This window comes from Cricetulus griseus, chromosome 2, assembly GCF_003668045.3.
Source record: "Cricetulus griseus strain 17A/GY chromosome 2, alternate assembly CriGri-PICRH-1.0, whole genome shotgun sequence".
NCBI classification, from domain to species: Eukaryota; Metazoa; Chordata; class Mammalia; order Rodentia; family Cricetidae; genus Cricetulus; species Cricetulus griseus.
In genome coordinates, this window is record NC_048595.1 from 269,481,230 (window position 1) to 269,502,097 (window position 20,868).

Sequence of the window (20,868 nt, forward strand, 5' to 3'; positions counted from 1 at the left end):
AAAACAAAAATCTCATGGATGACTAACTTTTTAAGACAGATACAGCTTTGGCTAACCTCAACTGATAGCCCAGCATGCTAGGATTAAAATTCTGTGCATTTTGGCTGGGTGCTGGTGGTAGTCTTTAATCCCAGCACTGAGGAGACAGAGGCAGAGAACAGCCTTGTCTACAAAACAAGTTCCAAGACAGCCAGGGCTGTTACACAGAGAAAACCTGTCTCAAAAAACCAACCAACTGACAGAAAGTTCTGTGTGTTTTTCTTTTCAAGGACTTTTTTGATAACTACTAAACTGGAATTCCTGCATTTTTCAGAATGGCTAACTACAAACTCTATGCATTCTCATCTTCCAAGGAAGAGAAAGCAATTAAGACAGTTTTGAGGAACCTTTAAAAGCATTTATCAAACCATACTAAGTATACAACAATTGAGTTAATATTCCAAATTCTAGAAATGGGCGGTAGAAATCTGCTGGGTAGGAAGTCAACCCAGGAAGACCCTCAAAATCAGGTAAACAGACAACAGCTATTACCACTTAGGACATTTTATTGGCATATGACAACTTACAAGGATCCCTGTTGAAATATACACCACACTGAGTAAGAATCGTTTAGCCGTCTACATTCATTCTCATGGGGTAAGAGTTGTCCCTCAAATTATAATTTAATTCCCAACACTGATTTTAATGGTGACAAAAGGAACAATAACAATTCCTTGAAATAGAGTGCAACTGGAAAAGACTTGATTTTTACTAGAATTCTTAAGATGTTCAAAAGCATACACACCTAAGAACTGAGTCATGGCCTTCTGTGCTATTTTTTTTCCCCCTGGAAAAATCCTTTGGTTCATTTTTATTTCTTTTCTCTGGGCAAAGGAAGTATGTTAATACAACTTTTAACAGTTATTTTCATGGCACTTATAATCAAGCAGCTTTACACAAGGAACCATTCAGCTTTTATGTCATGAAATATGAAATTAAATAGTTATCTCAAAAACTACACACAGGCTGCATTATGTTTGGCTCTGAGAAAGAGAAGATTCACAGTGGTGTTCTACTGCAGAGCGCTTATCATCACACTTTACTATAGTAGGATCTTCTCTCAACTTTAAAATGAAAGTAATAAAAGGTTACAGCATTGCGTTCGTACTTTAATATAACCTGTTACTCCCTATTTAATTATTTTCCAGTGAATCTACTTTACTCTGTTGTAGAAAAAATAAACATGTCAAGATTCAGTGCATAACCAAAGAACTGTTAAAAGTTAAATGTATTCATGTAAAACAGAATGATATGAAAATTGTTGGGGAATTAAATACATGTTGCTTTTATATTTAAGTACTAATCTGAACAGGATGGTACTAATTATGTCCAGATTGATGCAATAAAGTTGCTTTGCAGATATTTTCTGATTCACTAAATAATTTCAGATAGACAATGAGAGAAATCAGGCAACACTGGGTGAGAATCTTAAGACAAACATACCAGAAAAAACTAAATGAAAAAGAAAAACTGATCTCAGGACAGAAATCAGAAACAGAAGGACTGGAGAAGAACAAAACTTTGGAGTACAAGAGTGAGATTTTGAAGAAAACAACCACGATCTATGAAGAAGATAAGCACAATTAGCAGCAAGAGCTTGAGAGCCAAAATCGGAAGCATCAGCGGCAGCTTGCTGACAAGCACAGGTGAGAACCCAGGTTGCAAGGCATGGTGACTGAAACAATGAAGAAATAGCAGAACACCAGGTGACAGCCACCCAGCTGGAGATATGGAATAAATTCTGCAAAGATGAAAAACTCAAACAGCTGAAGGCCATTATGACTGAACCTAAATCTGAGAAGCCAGAGACCCTCCTGGGATTGAGACCAGGTAAAAAAAAATCATTCAGAGATCTGTCTCTCCTTCGCCTGTGCCTAACACATCAACTCCTGTATGACACAGAAGGTCCCACTCTGCAAGGAGCAGATGGGTAGATCATAAGCCTACTGCTAATGTGCAAACTGAGACAGTTGTGCAGCAACATGTACCTCACCGCCATCACAGTGCCTGTTACAAATGAAAAGGCGCTAGTCAAGTGTGAGAAGTATATGCTGACCCACCAGGAATTAGCCTCCTATGGGGAGATTCAGACTAAGTAATGAAGGGTGATGTTCGTAAGACCAGAGGTGGTGGACAATCTGTTCAGCTACTGATACTGAGACTTAAAAACAAGAATCACCAACTGGTGCTCCATTGCTATGGAGATGAGAGCAGGATATCAAATGGGACCCAGACATCAGCACCATGCAGAACCCAAGAGTAAGAAGCCTTGGCCTGACAGCCCTGATAGCAAAGAATGTTTTGTTTGTGTTGGTGATTTCTCCAAAGCTGTGCCAGATGCAATGTCTGAGTCCCTCTGCAGAAGAAATGTATCTAGACCACACTGTAATTTGTACTGTCATTTTTTTTCAAGTTCTGAATATTTTCTAAGGTTTTATTTTTAAAAATGCTGCCATTGCTTAGCCGCAACAAAAAAAACAAAATGAACTTTAGACATATTTTACAATTAAGAATTTCAAAATAAAGATGACAGGCCAATGTCAAAACCGTTTTTTTAAAAAAAGATAAAACATATCACATGTTGACTTTTTGGTTTTAGTTTAATTTTGTTGCCAACAGCTCTTAGCAAATGTCACTAGCTATTCAACGTCTAAGACACATTGTAAATCATCAAAACAGAAAGAGCCATACACTTGCAAGCTTTAAACGTTTACATTAATAGAATAAGCATTATCCCCTTTAAATGCAAAAATATACAACTAATCTGATGCAATGTGGCTAGCTTTACATGTTTAGAATAAGTCAGTTTTAGTGTGAACTTTATTCCTCCAAGGGCTAATAAATAGCAAGGAAGATTATCTACCTCTTTAGGTAAGGTAGACTACTAGAAAAGAAAAAGGCCATTTTATAAACTTAAATTAACGGGGTGAAAGGTAGGGAGTAAGATTAATGCTATAAGCTTCCTGCCTAAATCTTTTATTGGTAATATTAAAAGGAAAATTATTTAACTACTAAATAGTATGTTGGATCTGTAATTCCATGGTTAAATTATGGACTAATCTACAGCTGTTCATAGTCTCCAATAAATATGTATGCTATCCAAGCAGGTACTTAATGACTAATTGTATCAAACTATATTTCAGAAGAACCCTCCAAATGAGTAACCCCCCCCCCCAAGTTTTGCTGTTTTTGTTCTTTAAAAAATACAACCAGGTCTGTGGACTTAGGATTTTTACTTACACTAATAGTACAAACCAGTTTCTCTCTTTTAGATAGCTGATATCTAAGACCATGACTCAAACTATCAAATGAGAATGGAAGAAAATATTCAATTTTGAATTCATAAAGGAAAGGATCTTAAAAAAGACTACATGCCACTGTTTGCTTTCAGCAAAAATACCACTTTCTCAAAGCTTTCTAACTGAATAATTTGTAGTTTTTAGCTATTAACAAAGCTATTGTCCTTATATATTTGCTTAAGTGTGAGACTAGTTTTAGTTTACCAGAATAGCAACTTTTTTTGTGGTACTTTCAAAAATTAGTCACACTACAATGTAGTGTTCAAATTTAAAAAGATGTTAAACATAAGTGTACAGTTAAATAATTAGTGTGGTCACCATAAACAACTCTTGTTGGAAGGTTTGTGTGGATTTGTGTAGCGCTAACGTTTACTTCTGAACCAAACATTAACAAACAGGGAGTCAAGAGAATCAGAGCTGTCACAGAGCTGGACTTGACCATTTCTTATAGACAAAGCAGAAATACAATGCATATAACAAAAACAGTCAAAGGTTTTTAAAAGTTGATAGTTACAAATATGGTACGGAACATTTTCTACTTTATTTCAATACAATTTTCAACATACAGTCTACTATTTTTCCCCAAGGTATCTGAAGACTTAAAACAAAATTCCTATAGACTACTTGCAAACAGTAAATTTTAAGTAAAATGTTTACATTCTTATTTGAAAACAAAAATCAGGTTTAAAAAAACTGAGTGTCAAGTTGTGCTCTCTGTTGCAATCTTGATACTATTCCTAAAAGGGGAAAAAAAAAAATAGGTCAATAAAGCTGTGAGGTAGTGAATATTAATGATAATTATTTCTAAAAGTTGATCTACAGATTTGCCTGTCAAGCCCATACTAAATGAAATCTGTGGGCAGGAAAAAAAAAAAGAATCAGAAAATGTCTACCTTTTCTTCTTTGCGTCTGTCCTTCTTTTCTTCATTATTTTCCATGGTCTCTTCTTCATCTTCAACAATCCCATCCCCTTGGTATTTGTCATGAGTCCATTTTGGACTGCTACCTGATTTTTTGAAATTAAAACGCCCTCTGCCACGTTGAAAAGTACCACGACCTCTTCCTCTTTTGGCCCAATAATCCACACCATCATCTCTGTCATCATGCTATAGAAAGGTTTAAAAAGAAAACACATCAATGAAATGGCTTTCTTGTAAAGATATTAATTCTCTAATCACACTGCAAGTAATGAGAATCAAAAATATTACCCACAGAAATATCATAAGGACACTGCAAAAGCCAGAAAATTATTGTAATGCTATAAATAACGTGTATTACATGTTACATAATTATGCCTAGCATGAAAGATTTTAAAATCCTACACTGATATTTAAATCTAGATGTGACTATACATTAATCTGCAGCCACGGAGTGTCAATGGTAAATCATACCAGCAAAGCCCCATGGCAATTTATCTCAGCTATTAAGTTTTCAATAACTATATTTAAATAGTTACTCTTCAACTTACAAACTGTTCTATTAAGCAAACAATCTCCAAGGGTGAAAATTACTAAGTTTATAAAGAAGTATTCCCATTCCAAAATATAATACAAAAAGCCTAAGGTCTCTCTCTCTCATTAACTCATTTATTAAACCTGCCAACTGTTAAACGAAGTAATGCACAACAATAACCCTTTATGAGAAAATGTGCATAATGCAAATGTCATGTTGCACATTCTTTTAAGGATTTATACTGAGTAACTTCACTAGAATCTTCTAAAGTGTCACAGACTGCAGAACAGAATAAGCCTTTATGCATAACCATTTTGTCAAGATTAACTTCTTACATAATTTACAAGTTGGAATTGTACAGGCAATTATTAAGCCATTCTAAAGAACACTTCAACTGCTAATAACTGTTACCCCTTTTGATACCTGTACAAAACCAATGAAGATTGCTAGGTGGAGTTTCTATGATTTCATAAATAATGACTTCTGAGATTATCAAAATTATAGATACATTAGAAAAGAGCTACTCAAGCTGGAGAGATGGCTCAGCAGTTAAGGGAACTGACTGCTTTCCAGAGTTCCTGAGTTCAATTCCCAGCAACCACAAGGTGGCTCACAACCATCCCTAATGCAATCTGGTGATCTCCTCTGGCCTGTAGGCAGAACACTGTATACATACTAAGTCTTTAAAAAACAAAACAAAAAAGAGCTACTCAAAACAATGTTTATAGTTACATTGTTTCATGCTCCCTGGTAGCATTAATACTCAATCTGAGTCTTTTTTGTTTGGTGTGGTATTTAGTAGTCCTTGAATTTGAAGAGGCAAATAAGTTCTGGAGTAAAGACCTGCCTGAATTTGAAGAGGCAAACAAGTTCTGGAGTAAACACCTGCCATTTATATCTTCAACAGAAACCACCTTCTCTGAGAATTTACCTCATTCTAATACAAGGAAACAGCCAAGGGGAACACTTACAGAGAATCAGTAAAAAAAAAATACTTGGCTCAGTGTCTGACAAACAAAAACTCAATGTTTCTACAGTGCTTACTAAGGATGGTAAAACACTGCTCTGAATACATGTTAAGTATTCATCCAATCTTTAGAACCAGGTACACTATTGACTATTCCTATCCTGTAAAACATCAAGAAACAAAGAAAAATAAAAAAAAAAAAAGTGGTCTTACTGACCACTGTCCACAGGATACAATTCCCACAAATCCTGGGGCAGTAAATGAGTAACCCTATCAGGCAACTCAGAATAGAAAGGGAAAAGACCAGTAGCAAAGCTAGGTGCCAGCCAAATTAGCTATTACTCTTAGATACATACTCATCTGAAATTAAGTAATAAGAAAGCAGAACCTCAGGAAAACTAAAATGTTTCCTTCACAGAAGGTCCTAATAGTGAAATTGTAGATTCTAAACACTTGTTTTTTTCTTCTTTTGCTATTTTCATGTGTGTGGCGTATGTGCTATATGGGTGCTTGGCCAAGTGTGTGTGCATGCTTGTGGAGGGCATGACTAAAGCTGGGAACATTCTTGAATGCTCTCCATCTCTTTCAATTGAGGAAGGGTCTTGCAAACAAACCCATTAGTGTGGTAGCTATGGCTAGGGGAATCGCTCTTCTCCACTATGGAGGCAGGATTTAGACAGGTGTTCACTGCACAAACCCAGCATTTATATGGTGATCTTGGGAATTCCAGTTTTGACCTCTGAGCTACCTCCCCAGCCACTCTAAACAGTCTTCATTCTCAAATTCTTATATTCAAAATTTCAATCTCCTAATTTTACTAATTAAATTTTTCATAGATGACAGTTAAGGTGAAACAGTTGTTGTTTTCAACGGAATCTATAATGGACTGAAGAATCTCTGTATCTTCATCTCTCCACTAACACAATCGGATCAAGTTACCCCATGCAGACCTCTAATCCCCTTTCAGAGACAGCAATCTACATTTTAAAGTTAGCATGTTCGTTGGGCAGAACAAAATCTTGTCTAGACCTCCCCTGCATTAAAAAGTATTGGGTTCTAAAAAATTAAAACTTCAAAAGTTATTCTAAAACTTGACCCATCCTTTATCCCTAAACTCGTCACTCTATCAGAGATTGTTTACTTTTCTTCTGAGGAGAACTTGTGTATTTCTGTATTTTCCCACTTGTTCCAAATCCTCATATTTATCACTCAAGATCTACCTGACACTAGCATTTTTTTCCTAGAATTCTTATTATTATTATCACACCCTTGCAAAAAGTCAAGGTTGGAGATAAACTTTAGAATATAACAAACATTACTATATTCTATAATTCATCAAGGCAGTATGAGGACCACAAATTAGAAATTCAGCCTGGAGTATAGCGCATAGACTCAAATACTAACAGCATTCTTACTAACCCAACACAGTAAACTTCTCAGAAAGATTTTTTTAACATTAAATTTTTCATGTCCGCATGTAGGTCACCATGTTGGCTTCAAACTTGTATCTATCTACCCTTCTGCCTGAATGCTGGGATTTCAAGTATGCACTACAATGTCTAGCTTAAATGTCACTAGCATTAAAATTCTACTGGGTTAAACTTTCTACACTGGTATATTATTGTTAAAGAACCCAAAGAAATGTCAAATTTTAAACCATCTTTTTTGAATTATTATTTTTGCTCATTATCTCTGTTTTCAATATGGTCTAAAGTCAGTGTCTGTACATAAAATACAAAATGTTAAATTAAAATATTCTGGTGAGCCAGTTGGTGGTGGTTTATGCACTTGAGAAGCAGGTGGCCCTCTATGGCCAACCTGGTCTACACAGAGAATTCCAAGACAGCCAGGGCAACACAAACACAAACCCTGTCTGGAAAAACAAAAACAAAACAAAATTCTGGTGAATAGAAGTTGCCCTTCAATTGCTCTTAAGTACCAAAATAACCATCTGTGATGTGCACGTGTATGCATGTATTACACAGATCAAAAATTTTAAACTACAACCAATAGCAGGGCAGTGGTGGTGCATACCCATAATCCTAAAACTCATAGGCAGAGGCAGGTGATCTGAGGCCAGTTTGGACAGCCAGGGTTACACAGAGGAACCCTGCCTCCAAAACAAAAACAAAAAAATGAAAACCCACAATACCAACAAATTATCACCTTTTTTTTTTTTGTTGTTGCTTGTTTTTCAATACAGGGTTTCTCTGTGTAGTCCTAGCTGTCCTGGAACTTGCTCTATATATAAATCAGGCTGGCCTCAAACTCAAGAGATCAACTTCAATTCTGCCTCCCAGAGTGCTGAGATTAAAATCGTGCAATAACTAATTTAGTAAGTAACTAAATTCTTAAAATAACACATTAATAAAATTACTGTGCATTATAAGACAATCTAAAATGTCTTTGTCCCAATTGAATATATATATAAGATCATGACAGCAGATTCTGACTAGCAACACAAAGTCTCGTCTCAATTACATCTTTTGGTTGAGTGCAGTGTCCCATGTCTATTAATGCCAGAACTTAGGAATAAGCAAAGTACAATCAGGAGTTCAAGGTCATCCTCCAGCATATACCATACAGACTTGAGATCATGTCTTAAAATCATACAAGTTTTTAAAACTGTTAAAAGTATGTAATAGTGGGGGCTGGAGAGATGGCTCAGAGGTTAAGAGCACTGACTGCTCTTCCAGAGGACCTGCGTTTAATTCCCAGAACTCACATGGCGGCTCATAACCACCCGTAATGAGATCTGGTGCCCTCTTCTGGCCTGCAGCCATACAAGTAGGCAGACCACTGCATACATAAAAGTATGTAACAGTATGCCACATACACTACTTTATTCCCAGCAACCATGAAGCAGAGGCTTATTCCTTCCTAGCAATACAGGAAGCTGAGTCTCACACTTCAACTATTTGTCATTTTTATTACTCCTCATATCCTATCTTTGAAATGCGAGCCTCTTAACATGTATTTCATGTAATCTCACATCTTTAATGGTGACTGTCATGATTCTTGTATTTTGCTGTCTCCAAAACTTCATTGACAACTACCAATTGGATTTATTCTTGTTTTCTCCAATTCACTTTTAATTAAACCTAGACAGGGAGAGTTAATTTTCTTTAAAACTGTGTCTTTCCTCTAGGTTTTCAGGTACTCTACTCCTGACCAAACTATTTCCAAGTTCCCATTAAGTCAGAGATGGTAGTCCACAACTGTAAAACGGGCCAGTATTTAGAAGCTAACACAGGAAGAGCCAAATCCAGTATCAGGTCAGTCAAAGCTCCATACCAAGAAAAACCTTGAAGGAAATTCTTTAAAATCCTCTTTCAAATATAGCCCCCCTTGGTTCAGGCACCTGGTATCTAGCTCTTCGTTTAATTTTATTATTAAAGCACTACAGACTACCATAATCTATTTTGTTTGTTTGGGTTTATTTAGTTGTTATTCAAGATGGGTTTTCTGTGTAGTCCTGGCTATCCTGGAACTCCTCTGTACACGAGGCTGACCTCAAATTCACAGAGCTGTTTTAACATCTTCTAGTATGTTCACTCGAGCTACCTATTTTTATGCTCAAGACTCACAAGCTTCTCTATAAACTCTCATTCTCTCCTTTGTAAAGTCACAAGAACTGAAAGTTTCTGTCACTTGTCCTTAAGCCCCAAATGGGATTATTCTAGTGCCTTTTAAAATTATTAAAATAAATGTAATTTATAAATTCTAGTTTTTCTTAAAAAGACAATGTTCAAAAGAACATTTAGCTGGGTGTGATGGCACCTGCTTTAATTCTAACACTCAGGAGGCAAAGGCAGGTGGATCTCTCGAGTTGGAAGCCAGCCTGGTCTACATAGTGAGTTCTAAGACAGCCAGGGCTTTATTAGAGAGACCCTGTCTCAAAAAATAAATTTATTTATTTATTTATGGGTGTATACACATGTGCTTTTTCTAAATGTGCACCATGTCCCCATAGGTAACCACAGAAGAGGCTAGAAGACGGTGTCAGAGCCCAAGATAGTTTACTAGGAATTGAACTTTGGTCCTATATAGGAGCAGCAAGTGCTCTTACCACTGAGCCATCTATCCAGCCCATTTATAAACAAATCAAATGTAAATGAATCTTCTAAAACAATTCATCATCTTAATCATACACCTTTATAATTTCCAGACTATTAACTCAAGCTACTAGTTTCTCAGCAGAGAACACAAAATGAATGACTGTTACACATCATGCATTCTAAAAGTTTACATACATAACATTTCCAAATTTTGGGTCATTAATATAAACAGGAAAGTAGGAATCCATTTTGGAAACGTGTACTGATCATTTTCCAAACAGATTCACTTCAGAATATAGATTTGATCTCCTAATTAAACAAATCTGCTATGGACACTAAGATTTGATCACCCTCTAAGGCCACTACTATTTAGTTTCAATTTTCAAAACTAGCCCTGAAACAAGACTTCCCCGAAAAGCTACGTCAAAGACTAATACCTCTGGTAAGTTTTGGTAACTTAACATCTGTCTCTAAAATACAGAACACACAACCCTTTCTTTCCCCATGCCAAACTAAAAAATTACCATCCTTCAAGACCCACAACCTCCTATTTTATGCTTTGAAAACTATTTGAACATAAAAAAGCAAGTCTATCACAATGATCAAAGCCAGTGTATCTAGCAATTAATTTTCAAAACCTGTTTTTCCTATTATTCCAATGAATTTGAAAATACTGAGATCCCTCATTACAAGAATCATGAAAAACATTGCTTTTCTTGTCTTTAAACAAATTTTTAGTAGAAAGTACAATTTAATTAAGAGGTTTCTATACTTAGAACTGTCTTAGACAGATATGGAAGAGTTAACTACAGCATGTTTTTTCTCTGAATGTGGCAATCAAATCAGGCATATTATTAATTTACCTTGATCAGTCTACTGTATGTGATGTTACGTCAAGTATATAATCAGAACTAAAGGGACCCACATCTGAACTCAAAGCTTCAAACAATTTAAGTAATGATTTAAGAGAAAAAAATGTTCTCAAGTTACAGTGAAATCTCATAATGGTGAACATCTGCACTGAAATGTTTAGTATTCACCTAGGATGTTTTGAAAATCAACGCAAACCAAACAAAACAGATTTCTAACACCCACCAAGAAGTACTTCTTGCTCTTTGGGGTATATTCTGGATCCCATTCCTCTTCCTTCGGTCTCTTTTGAAAAGTGGTATTTGAGTTGTTTGGACCAGTATTTGTCCCAGCAAAAACTCCTCTGGCTCTTCCTCTGCCTCTAATTCGAAACTGATTAACATTAACAAAGTTGTTTAGTAATGCAATCAAAGGTATTTAGTTACATGCAAGCTCTAGATTTTACTGCAGTAACAAAAGCAAAATGTGTGTGTTCATGTGTGTCTGTCCACCTGTCTGTCTTCACAGCCTCTGAGGATGAAAGAGTATCCATTTTATACCATAGGCCTACTGGAAGTTGAGTAGATTAATAAAAATAATATACTGTATTAAAATATGTACTTTCATGACCTGAAACTAGTATTTTTAAACTATGATATAGTTAGATCCCCCCTTTTCACTAGCCAAAAGTTATCTAGTTCCTTTGAATTATACCACCAGAACTCCAGGTGTTTAGTATCACATCTGTTACCCTACAAGAAAAGCTTTTCCCTTCCCTAAATGACCTAGGGATTGTAGGAATATCCAACTAGATAAAGCTAAAGTATGGACATGAGAAAATGCACCTTTAAACAGTTACAGTAACTTTAAAAAACATGCTATACTGTAAACTCAGGAAAGAAAGTGTGACTGGTACACAAATAAGCAAGGACCTGAATAGTCAAAAATGAAAACGGTAATAATAAAGAGATGAGTAGATTTTAATGTTTTAAAAATAGGTTTTCCAAAACTAGTAATTAAATAAGTGAACTTTTGAAACTGTTATTGATCTGGGGAAAACAAGTAACTGTTTATATAGATGCTTAAGATCTCAAAATGGCATTTCAGAATGAACATACTATTTCAAATACCATTTCATTTCTCAAGACTGATTCTGACTTTGGGAAAGCCGACTAATAATCTATAAGGTATAGATTTCCCCTTTTTTACAGTTCTGCAAAGTAAAGTCTGCTGAATGATCAAGGACAACTGTTACTTACAAAGGTCCCTCGAGGTCTGCTAACTCCTGCAAATCCCGAGTAGTCTTTCATCTCATGATGAGCTTTAAACTCGTCTTCTCTTTCTTTCTTACTATCTTTTTCTTCTCGAGAACTCGGTGAGGAAGGTGATGCTGAAGAAGATGATGATCGAGAATGGTCTTGCTCTCTACCTTTATGTTTGCTGAAAAATAAAGAAAAAAATTGTGCTTTTTTTTTTTTAAAAAAAGGATAAAGAATTCCTTAGAATCTTATGAGGAATGTTTTTAAGTTAAAAAAAAAAACCTATCCCCTTTAAAATTATTACATAAGTAAAATCAGGTATAAAAACTGATAATCTGTTTCCAATCTTCTCCAATGATTGTCTTACAAAATTAACAAACACACTATGTATAGCCTACCAGCTAGAAACTGGTAGTTTGCAAACTTCAGTGACATTCAGTTCGTCAATACATTAATTTGTAATCCTTTGTTATTTTAATAAAGTAAAGAGTGGGTTTCTGTTGTTGCAGTGCTGGGGATTGACCCCAAGGCCTGACACATGCTAGATAAGGCACTCTACAACTAAGCTACAGCCCAGCCCGAAAATGTTCTTGAGTTCAAGATTTAAAATGGCTGACTGCAGTTTATATACACCCTGAGTAAGAACAGTTAGTATGGTTTGGGCCAAAACATGATAGAAATAAAAGGCATATAACATTATAACAGTCATAAATTTAAAACCACAAGTCAAATCCACCATTTTCCTAATGAACATCAAGAAAAACAATTATCTATAATACACCATATTCCTACATTTGACTCTACGATGATCGAATTTACATGATTCTAATGCAACACCCAAAAAGGTCATACCTGCAATAACTCTTACCACTGCTAATTATATCCACGGAAATCTAATTCTCAAAGACTAATTAATGCACAATCCTATTTTCTAATTTTTCCTCCCCCCATCTCTCCCATGTTAAACCACTAGATATCACTTTAACAGTCTTGTACTCTGGGTGTTATGAGTTGAAAAAGTGCGGAATCAAGCATAACGAACCAAAGTTCTTACACAAACTGTTTCTAGAAATGCACTGCATTGAAGTCCAACCTCCTGATGTAGCCTGGATAATAGGACACATTAATTTGTCATTTTTTTTTTCAGTGTTAGCTTGCTATTCCAAAGTTTTTGTCCTCATCCACCATAAGCCGTGTAAAAGACAAATACATTTTTGCTGTAAAACAAATAATTTTAATTGTTTAAATTTAAACATTCGATTACATAGTCAAAATTGAAAGCAATTAAGCTGACAATTATTAAAGGCTAATTAGAAGCTAAAACCTAAGTGAAGACAATTTTAACAATTACCTGTCATCTTTATAAGATTTGTATTCCTTGTAATCTTTTGGAGTTTTTTCTTGCTTTCTTGATCCACTAGATTCCCTGGAGCCCTTGGAATCCCCCCGTTCTTTACTTCTTTCTTTACGGCGACGATCAATGTCATGCCGAAGATCAGCTGAATCACACCTTAATTTTTTATCCCCCTGTATAAAACACATAAAATACAGATTTCAGGCAAGAAACAGAAATGCATATATACCTGCAGTTATGTTACACCAGATTCTAAACTTGCATTTTTATTATCAAAAACCAATGCATCACATACAACCCATCATCGTTGGAATCTTTTAAAAATACCTACTTTGACTGACCATTTGTGTACACACACTAGAAGCTAGAAGTTACTAAAATCTTTACACTTCTGAGATTTATTCTAAGCAATCTATTAATAATCTTTTGGCAACAAACTGATACATCCTTCTACTCAGTGAATCATGATTAACTCTTATTCTTCCAAATAGTTTCTATGAAACAGTTAAACAATGTTAAAAGTTATCATCTGTAGTTGTAATGTGGCTTTCAGCCTATAATCTTGACATCCTGAAGTTATGGGTCTCATTAACTAAGCCTCATTATCATCACCATCTTCCCAGATAAGTTAATAAACACAAGAAGATACTTCAAAATTAGTGATTCTGCAATTTTTCATGACATGCAAGTGGATTTCGATTAATAAAACTGAGGTTGAACAAAAGTCAAACAAAGTCAAAAAAACATTATTATTCGCAATCCTGTACTCAGTATCTTGGGCCATATATTGCCCTTTCTCAATTCAGGTATTGCAACAGACATTAGTTTAACTGGGTCACAGTTCACCTCCTCCTTGTTCCATTGCTTTTTCAAATACTATATAATTTAGGAGTTGAAAAGAGGCATCTAGGAATGAAGAGAAATTATACATCAGTAAGATGCTAAGCAATGTGGACATCCTTGACATTATTCAACAATGAGAAATATTTATTCTGGGAAGTCTAACTGTAATAATCATAATCAAAACAAAACTGAAATATATATGCATGTATGCATCTCTCAATGTGATAAGTACTACTCACCAATTTGTTCGTAACAAAGTCTAGTCATAAAAGCAAAGCTTTCCTATTCACCTGGGTATTGCTAACTCCACAAGAAACAAGATAACCTAAGGGAAACTACTTGTAAAATTTGCTAGGCATATAATTTCATATTAACATGTTATTATTAAGACAGAAATCTGACAAAGCTCGATTATCATGTCCTACTAATCACCTATCACTTCTCTTTCAGACTGAGTGCTAAGAGGAGAAAAATACTGTCAGAGCACAAACACAGAGTGAATTGTTGCAGAAATTAACACAATTAACACTTATTGGATCTAAAGTATTAAAAGATTTTTTAAAATAGTATCAAACCAATTCAATCCTCAGTCCATTTTTCCAAAACTATTATCTCCTGTGCACAGACATTACCTGATCCCTAAATCTAGATTTCAAAACCAATTCAGTTAGTAGCACATCATACTGAAAAATGTGCACGCTGGCACTGTCAGTAAGTTCCTATCAATAAAGGTCCAAAAAAATCAAAGATAGCCCAATTACTCCACACCTCCACAAAACGGACTTATTAATTATGAAAATCAAGGTTTACTAAGTTATTTTCCAAAACTCTTAGCATTTTCAAAACAGAATTGATCCCTTGCTATCTCAGCTGCATATATGACTATTAAACACGGTATAGTCATATGAACTAGCATACCTAATAACTGTCAACTTTGAATCATCAGAACCCTTAATGACTGCACTGCAGTCTCACCAAGTTCCCTGGCTTCCTCACCTTACCTGTAGGATCTACACAGGTTCTTTTCAAGTTTTAAAGCCAAATTCCTAAGTAGTCCAACAGAAACAAAAGTGCACTTAGCAATCAGTTTGTAGAACACCTACTTCTTATCTTTCTCATGCTGTAGTCAGAGCTGGCCTGGAACTTATATGTAGCTCGGACATGCCTGGAATTCAGAGAGCCACCTGTCTCTGCCTCCTGTGTACAGGGAATAAAGTTGTATCCAGCCTCAAGAGCCTATTTCCTTCTTTTTTTTTCTTTCTTTCTTTATTGAAAATAGATTTTCTTTCATACAATATACTCTAATTATGGCTTCCCCTCCCTCTATTCCTCCCAGGTTTGCCCTACCTCCCCTCCCATCTGGATCCATCTACTTTCTGTCTCTTGTTAAAAAGCACACAAGTATCTAAGGGATAATAGTTACAAAATATAATAAAACAGTAACAAAACAAACTGAATTAGGACCAAACAAACAGAAAGGAAAGAGCCCAACAAAAATTAATGCCTATTTCTTAAACGACATAAAAATGTACACTAGCCAGGTGTGATGGTGCACATTAGTAAGCTGAACATTAAGGAAGCTGAGGCAGGAGCATTGCCATTTATTCAAGAACAGCCTAGGTTATCAAAACTCGCTGCCCTCAAAAGGCCTAACAGCATTAGGGTAACTTTTTTGAAGAAGCAGAAATACAATTAACTCAAATTCCAACTTATTGGTCTCCACTCAAAACCTCATAAAAACCACAATACAATTTATATAATAATGTTTATAAGCTTGTCAACTCACAAAGTCCCTATTCTTGTGGCTGACATTTACCATTGATAAGCATTTTCAAACAGTTTTCTTGGCTTAAAACACCATAAAAAGATGTAATCATTTTGTCTCAGAAAACAATGTTTAGTGTAGTATCATTAAGCTCAGCTTCACAAGAAAAGCAAGTATATTTTTAAGAAACATACCTTCTGATTTTCTTCTTTAAAAACTCTCTCTTCCCCTGCTAAACGGGTATGCTTCCTCAGAGCACTTGGAGAGATGTCAATCCTCCTTAATATAAAATAAAGTGTATTTTAAGTTACATAATTTACTTTCTGATTTAAAAGTTTTACCCATTGTTGGGGGGTACTAGATAGTTACATCTCTCCATCTCTCCTACATAAACCAATTTGGCACATTAAAGTATATTGATTTAATTCCTAAGAAATAAAAATTATATACATTAAAAATCAGTGCAAAACTAGATATGATGGCAAATGCCTCTAATCCTAGTACCCCCTCAGGTTGAGATAAAAAAGACTGCTTTGAATTTGAGGCCCACATACACCACATGAGCATGTAGCCGGCCAAAGCTTCACAGCAAAACGCTGCCTCAAATACAAAACAAACCAATTAAAATGGTTTGGGTAGATTTTTATATATAATTGATAGCAGACCTTTTAAGTGCCATTATATTTTAAGTGCCATTATATTTTAACCACACAAAACAGAAAAAAAATATTCTGATTATTGCTTTAAATATTAAATCATGCAACTATAACACATTAATATATTCAATATTAGTACTGCTATTAACACCCGAAAAAAAATTACTGGCTTCCAGGAGTTCATATAATTTCATGTATTTGGTTCAATTTTTGTGATTCTGTACCTTCCATTTTAAGCTCTTAATAGTTAAAACTTCTCAATGCTGCTTTACCAAGTCACCAAAATACCTATGCACCGAAGCACCAAGTTACATACTTTTAAGGTTTACGACTATCCTATAAAGTAAGCAGATGAAAATACTTGTGTCTAGACATTAAATACTTAGTTCCCAATGCAACAAAGAGTCAGATCCCAGACTGCAACACTTTGGCTGGCTGACAACATTCATGTTTCTTCATGATAAACTCTCTACTTCTCCCTAAGTATTTTTACTTCAGATGAACTGAGCAAATTCAAAGGTTCCTTTTTAGGCAGTCACTCCCCAGCCAGGCCCCCAAAACCTACAGCTATTTAAATTTCATAGGTTAGTATTTTAAAGTTCTAAAGAGCTTAAAAAACTAAGTAAACTGAAAATCAGGAAAAAAAATTATCTGTTTTTAAACTTGAAAAATAGTGTGTTAGTCTAAGAGACAGAAACCAAAGCTTACTTATCTCATTATGACAGCATACTTGCCATATCACCTTGTTTATACCTTTCAATAGTTAACATTTTATATGCAAATATAAAATATATACAATACACACCTGTGTATCTCAGGACTCTTTTGCCGGGTACTATGTTCTTCAGTGGCTTTCTGGTATGAAGTGAACCGCTCGTTTAGGGTCACTGCAGGTGATTTGAAGTATTGCTCTGTTGATTTAGGAGAAACACTGCCGAATTAGGAATCTTAATTTTAAGAGGGGATTTTCATTTGTGAAAGAAGGGCATGGAGCAGGTGAAAGAAAATAAAAATACTCAAGAAACCTAGCAGAAGAGAATCAAGTGTTAAAATAAAAACTCCTGCTCTTTGTTACTTCCTTGTACCTCAACACATGATTTCAAAGGTCCTCACAAGTCCCTGTCAATACTAAATATAACCCCAAAACAATTAATCAAGAATCTAACTCCATGCTAATAAACTACTTCCTCAAACAACAAAAAGGAACAATAACAGATGGTATGTCCTTAAACCCTGCCAATTAAACAAAGTTGTCACTTCATAATCATTTGCAGAAAGCAAAAATAAAATAATACAGATACTTTGAGTAAAGTAGTAAAATTATTTTAACTGTGGTGACATTATCAACAGAAATGGCTTTACAAAAAAAGTGAATAGTGCCATTCAGTTGGGAAAAAAAACACTTTGAAATTGATTTACATTCACTAATTCGTCCAAAAAATCTGGCATCTTGGCAAACCTGACAGCACATACAATACTCTATCTTTAAGCATTTTTTAAATTAGTAATAACAATATTGATTAGTTTCTAAACCAGTTTAAGATATGCTGTAAATGTAAAATAGAGACGTATACTTCATGAACTATGAAATGTTACATTATGAAGCAAGCTATCTGCTTAACAGGTCAACATACATCTGTGTCAACTTACCGCCCAATATCCAGCACATGTCTCATAACCAATCATTAAAACTTGAAACGGCCACTACAAGGGTAGTGCCTCAATCATAATTCCATGAAACCCAGGAATTTGAGCTAGCAACTCAGTTTTTATGCCATTTTTGCCAGGAAGACAGAAGATTCAACTTTGCCTGTATCTTTCAACAGCTATTTTACTTTGAAACATGGATTTTGCCATTTCAAAACATATTCCAGGACCTAGTTACAATGAAAAAGAAAACATCACTGGGCATTTTCAGCTCTATATAAAGTAAGAGCTGTTCAGATCGGTTGCACAACACCAATTATGAAACATAACTACAGATCCTCTAAAAAAGGAAAAAAGAAAATGAAAAAGGAAAAAAATGTATCAAAATCTGATCTCAAAATTCAACAATAAAGTGTAGAGACAGGTCAAAAAAAAAGGTTGAAAAAAAAAGAAAAAATGTTAATGCTTCCTAATTTTATATGCCACAATACTATAGTCATAAAGGTGATAATATGGTTCACAAGCTCATCTACAGCCAAACAGCGAGTCTCTCTTGTTACCATGCTGACTATAGCCAAAAAGAAATTTATTAACTATTATTCAGTATAAGGAATTGTGAGCTACAAATATCAGGTATGAGTTGTTCATGAGACCAACTTTACAAAAAAAAAAAAAAAAAAAAAAAAAAAAAAAAATAGACCAACAGCCATCGAGTTTCCTGGGAAAGAACCTGCTAAACACAAAAAAAAAAACAAAGCAAAACTAATCGAATTGACCCCAAACAAAATTGTACCCTAAAACCCTTGAACATTACTAGTAGCTTTTAAACTACAACTACATACTGGTGAAAAAAAATAAATTTATGACTTTAGATAAAATGGACCTTTATTTTTTTACAACCTAAAGAAATATCTTAATATTCTAATTAGTCATTACTCATATAACCACTGATACAACTATAAATTTCTTAAATCTGCTTTAAAATTACTAATTTACATAAGCCAAGAGAACTGAAGTAATATAAACAAAGTAGCACAAATTCAGCAACTATTTTTCCAATGCCTTCAGATTTCTTCAAACTGACTACAAATTCTCAATAAAATGTTAACTATACTGCCTAAAGCTGTTATAAAGTTATGCATTATATGTCACCAAGTCATAGGCATATAATGACAATCTTTAAACAGTCTTAAACAGTCTTCACATTACATGTATTACATTTAAATTTTCAGCATTAAACAAACCTGTATTATACTTTGACATGGTACAAATTTTTATGTCTTAACTCTAGCCATTTGCTCATCTTATTTTCAATAGTCTCAATGCTAATAACACTGGTATCCTCTCTACAAATTATTTTCCCAATGCTGAATATTTAACAGTACTGATAAATCTCCCTGCTAACTCAATTAGCATAGCTATTACTCAATTTAAGTACTCCTTTTATTTTGCATGAAAGAATAGTTTACTTCATGATACTAAATATATTAAGCATACCTTTAACATGATGAACCAAGGATACAATGTGTTGTATAAATGACTCTGAAGTGCTTTTGCTGGCCTGAGGCAACTTAATGTGGTCAAAGATGGATCGGAATTCTTGCTCCTTCTTGACAGAATGGACAAGCGTACTAGCAAGTAGCCTGTCTTTAGTCAAGGAAGCTGGCCTAGAATATATCAAAAACAAACACACACACACACACACACACAAAATACAGCATTGGTTTCAATGTGTAAATTCCATGTTCAGAAAATAATTTTACCAGTAACTACCTCTAGATTACTTACTGGGCATCAATGTGGAATTACCTGTTAGAATCATCAAGAGGAACAGGTGCCATTTTGAGTTTGACTTCAGGACGATGAGAATCACTGGCTATCATTTTGATCCTAAGCGGGCTCTCCTCTCTGAAGATAGACTTTTCTCGTGCATCTAGATTCTTGTGTAGAGGGGGACTGTAATCAAAGAGGTCTTTGAGCTTTTCAGACTTTACCTGCTCAGGTGACTGTGTTTCTTTCTTTACTGTTATTCTTTCAGAACCTTTGTCTTCTTCCTTGTGCTTATCTTTTGCAGTGCTAGGCCTTTCCACTATGTATCCAGTCTCTTTCAGTTTATAATTTTTTTCTTCTCTAAATCCATCACTTTCTCTATTGCCTTTTAGTGAAACTTTGGACTTATATTTGGGTCCTTCCTCCTCAGTATTCCGGTGAGATGAAGTAGCAAAGCTTTTCCCCTGATCTGCCAGGACCGATTTCCTGAACTGTCTATAATCCTCTGTCTCCTCTGTGTCATCCCCTTCTGAATCATTAAACTTTTGTTTTCCAGACTCTTTATCACTGAAGTAATCTAGAACTTCCTGGTCTTCCCAATCTCCCTCTGCCCTGCCTTTCTCTGATCCTTTCTCCTTGGGGGCCTCTTTATCCCTGGGATTACCCCTATCAAGCAGGAACACTCTAGACTCTTCATCTGTGAACCTGTGAACAAGAAAAGGACAGTAACTCTGGATTGCATTCACTGCAGACAATTTGCATATTTAAATGTGTTGCCCAACAAAGGAAAATAACTCTTCTGAAAATTAACCTTGTTCTTAAAACCATTCAAAGCATTCAGACAGAACTTATACTTTTAAACTTCCCAAAGTCATCCTCAAAAAAACTATTCTATGTCGTCAACTCAGCA

General features: G+C 35.0%; 1 protein-coding gene across 5 annotated transcripts in view; it reads right to left on the reverse strand.

Moving 5' to 3' along the window:
- Positions 1 to 527: 527 nt before the first annotated feature.
- Positions 528 to 20,868, reverse strand: part of Bclaf1 (BCL2 associated transcription factor 1) — a 35,281-nt gene continuing 14,940 nt past the window's right edge. For 2 of the 5 annotated variants that reach the window (XM_027401922.2, XM_027401920.2), the window contains exons 5-13: positions 19,998 to 20,663; positions 19,686 to 19,855; positions 17,347 to 17,452; positions 16,080 to 16,164; positions 13,275 to 13,450; positions 11,924 to 12,104; positions 10,911 to 11,057; positions 4,232 to 4,444; positions 528 to 4,075 (exon numbers count right to left, since the gene is read on the reverse strand). In XM_027401922.2, coding sequence (XP_027257723.1) covers positions 4,070 to 4,075; positions 4,232 to 4,444; positions 10,911 to 11,057; positions 11,924 to 12,104; positions 13,275 to 13,450; positions 16,080 to 16,164; positions 17,347 to 17,452; positions 19,686 to 19,855; positions 19,998 to 20,663 — 1,750 coding nt within the window. In that variant the 3' untranslated portion in view covers positions 528 to 4,069. Of the gene's footprint in view, positions 4,076 to 4,231; positions 4,445 to 10,910; positions 11,058 to 11,923; positions 12,105 to 12,977; positions 13,141 to 13,274; positions 13,451 to 16,079; positions 16,165 to 17,346; positions 17,453 to 19,685; positions 19,856 to 19,997; positions 20,664 to 20,868 lie in introns of those variants that run through there. The other 3 variants (XM_027401925.2, XM_027401924.2, XR_003482607.2) reach the window with 2 other exon arrangements.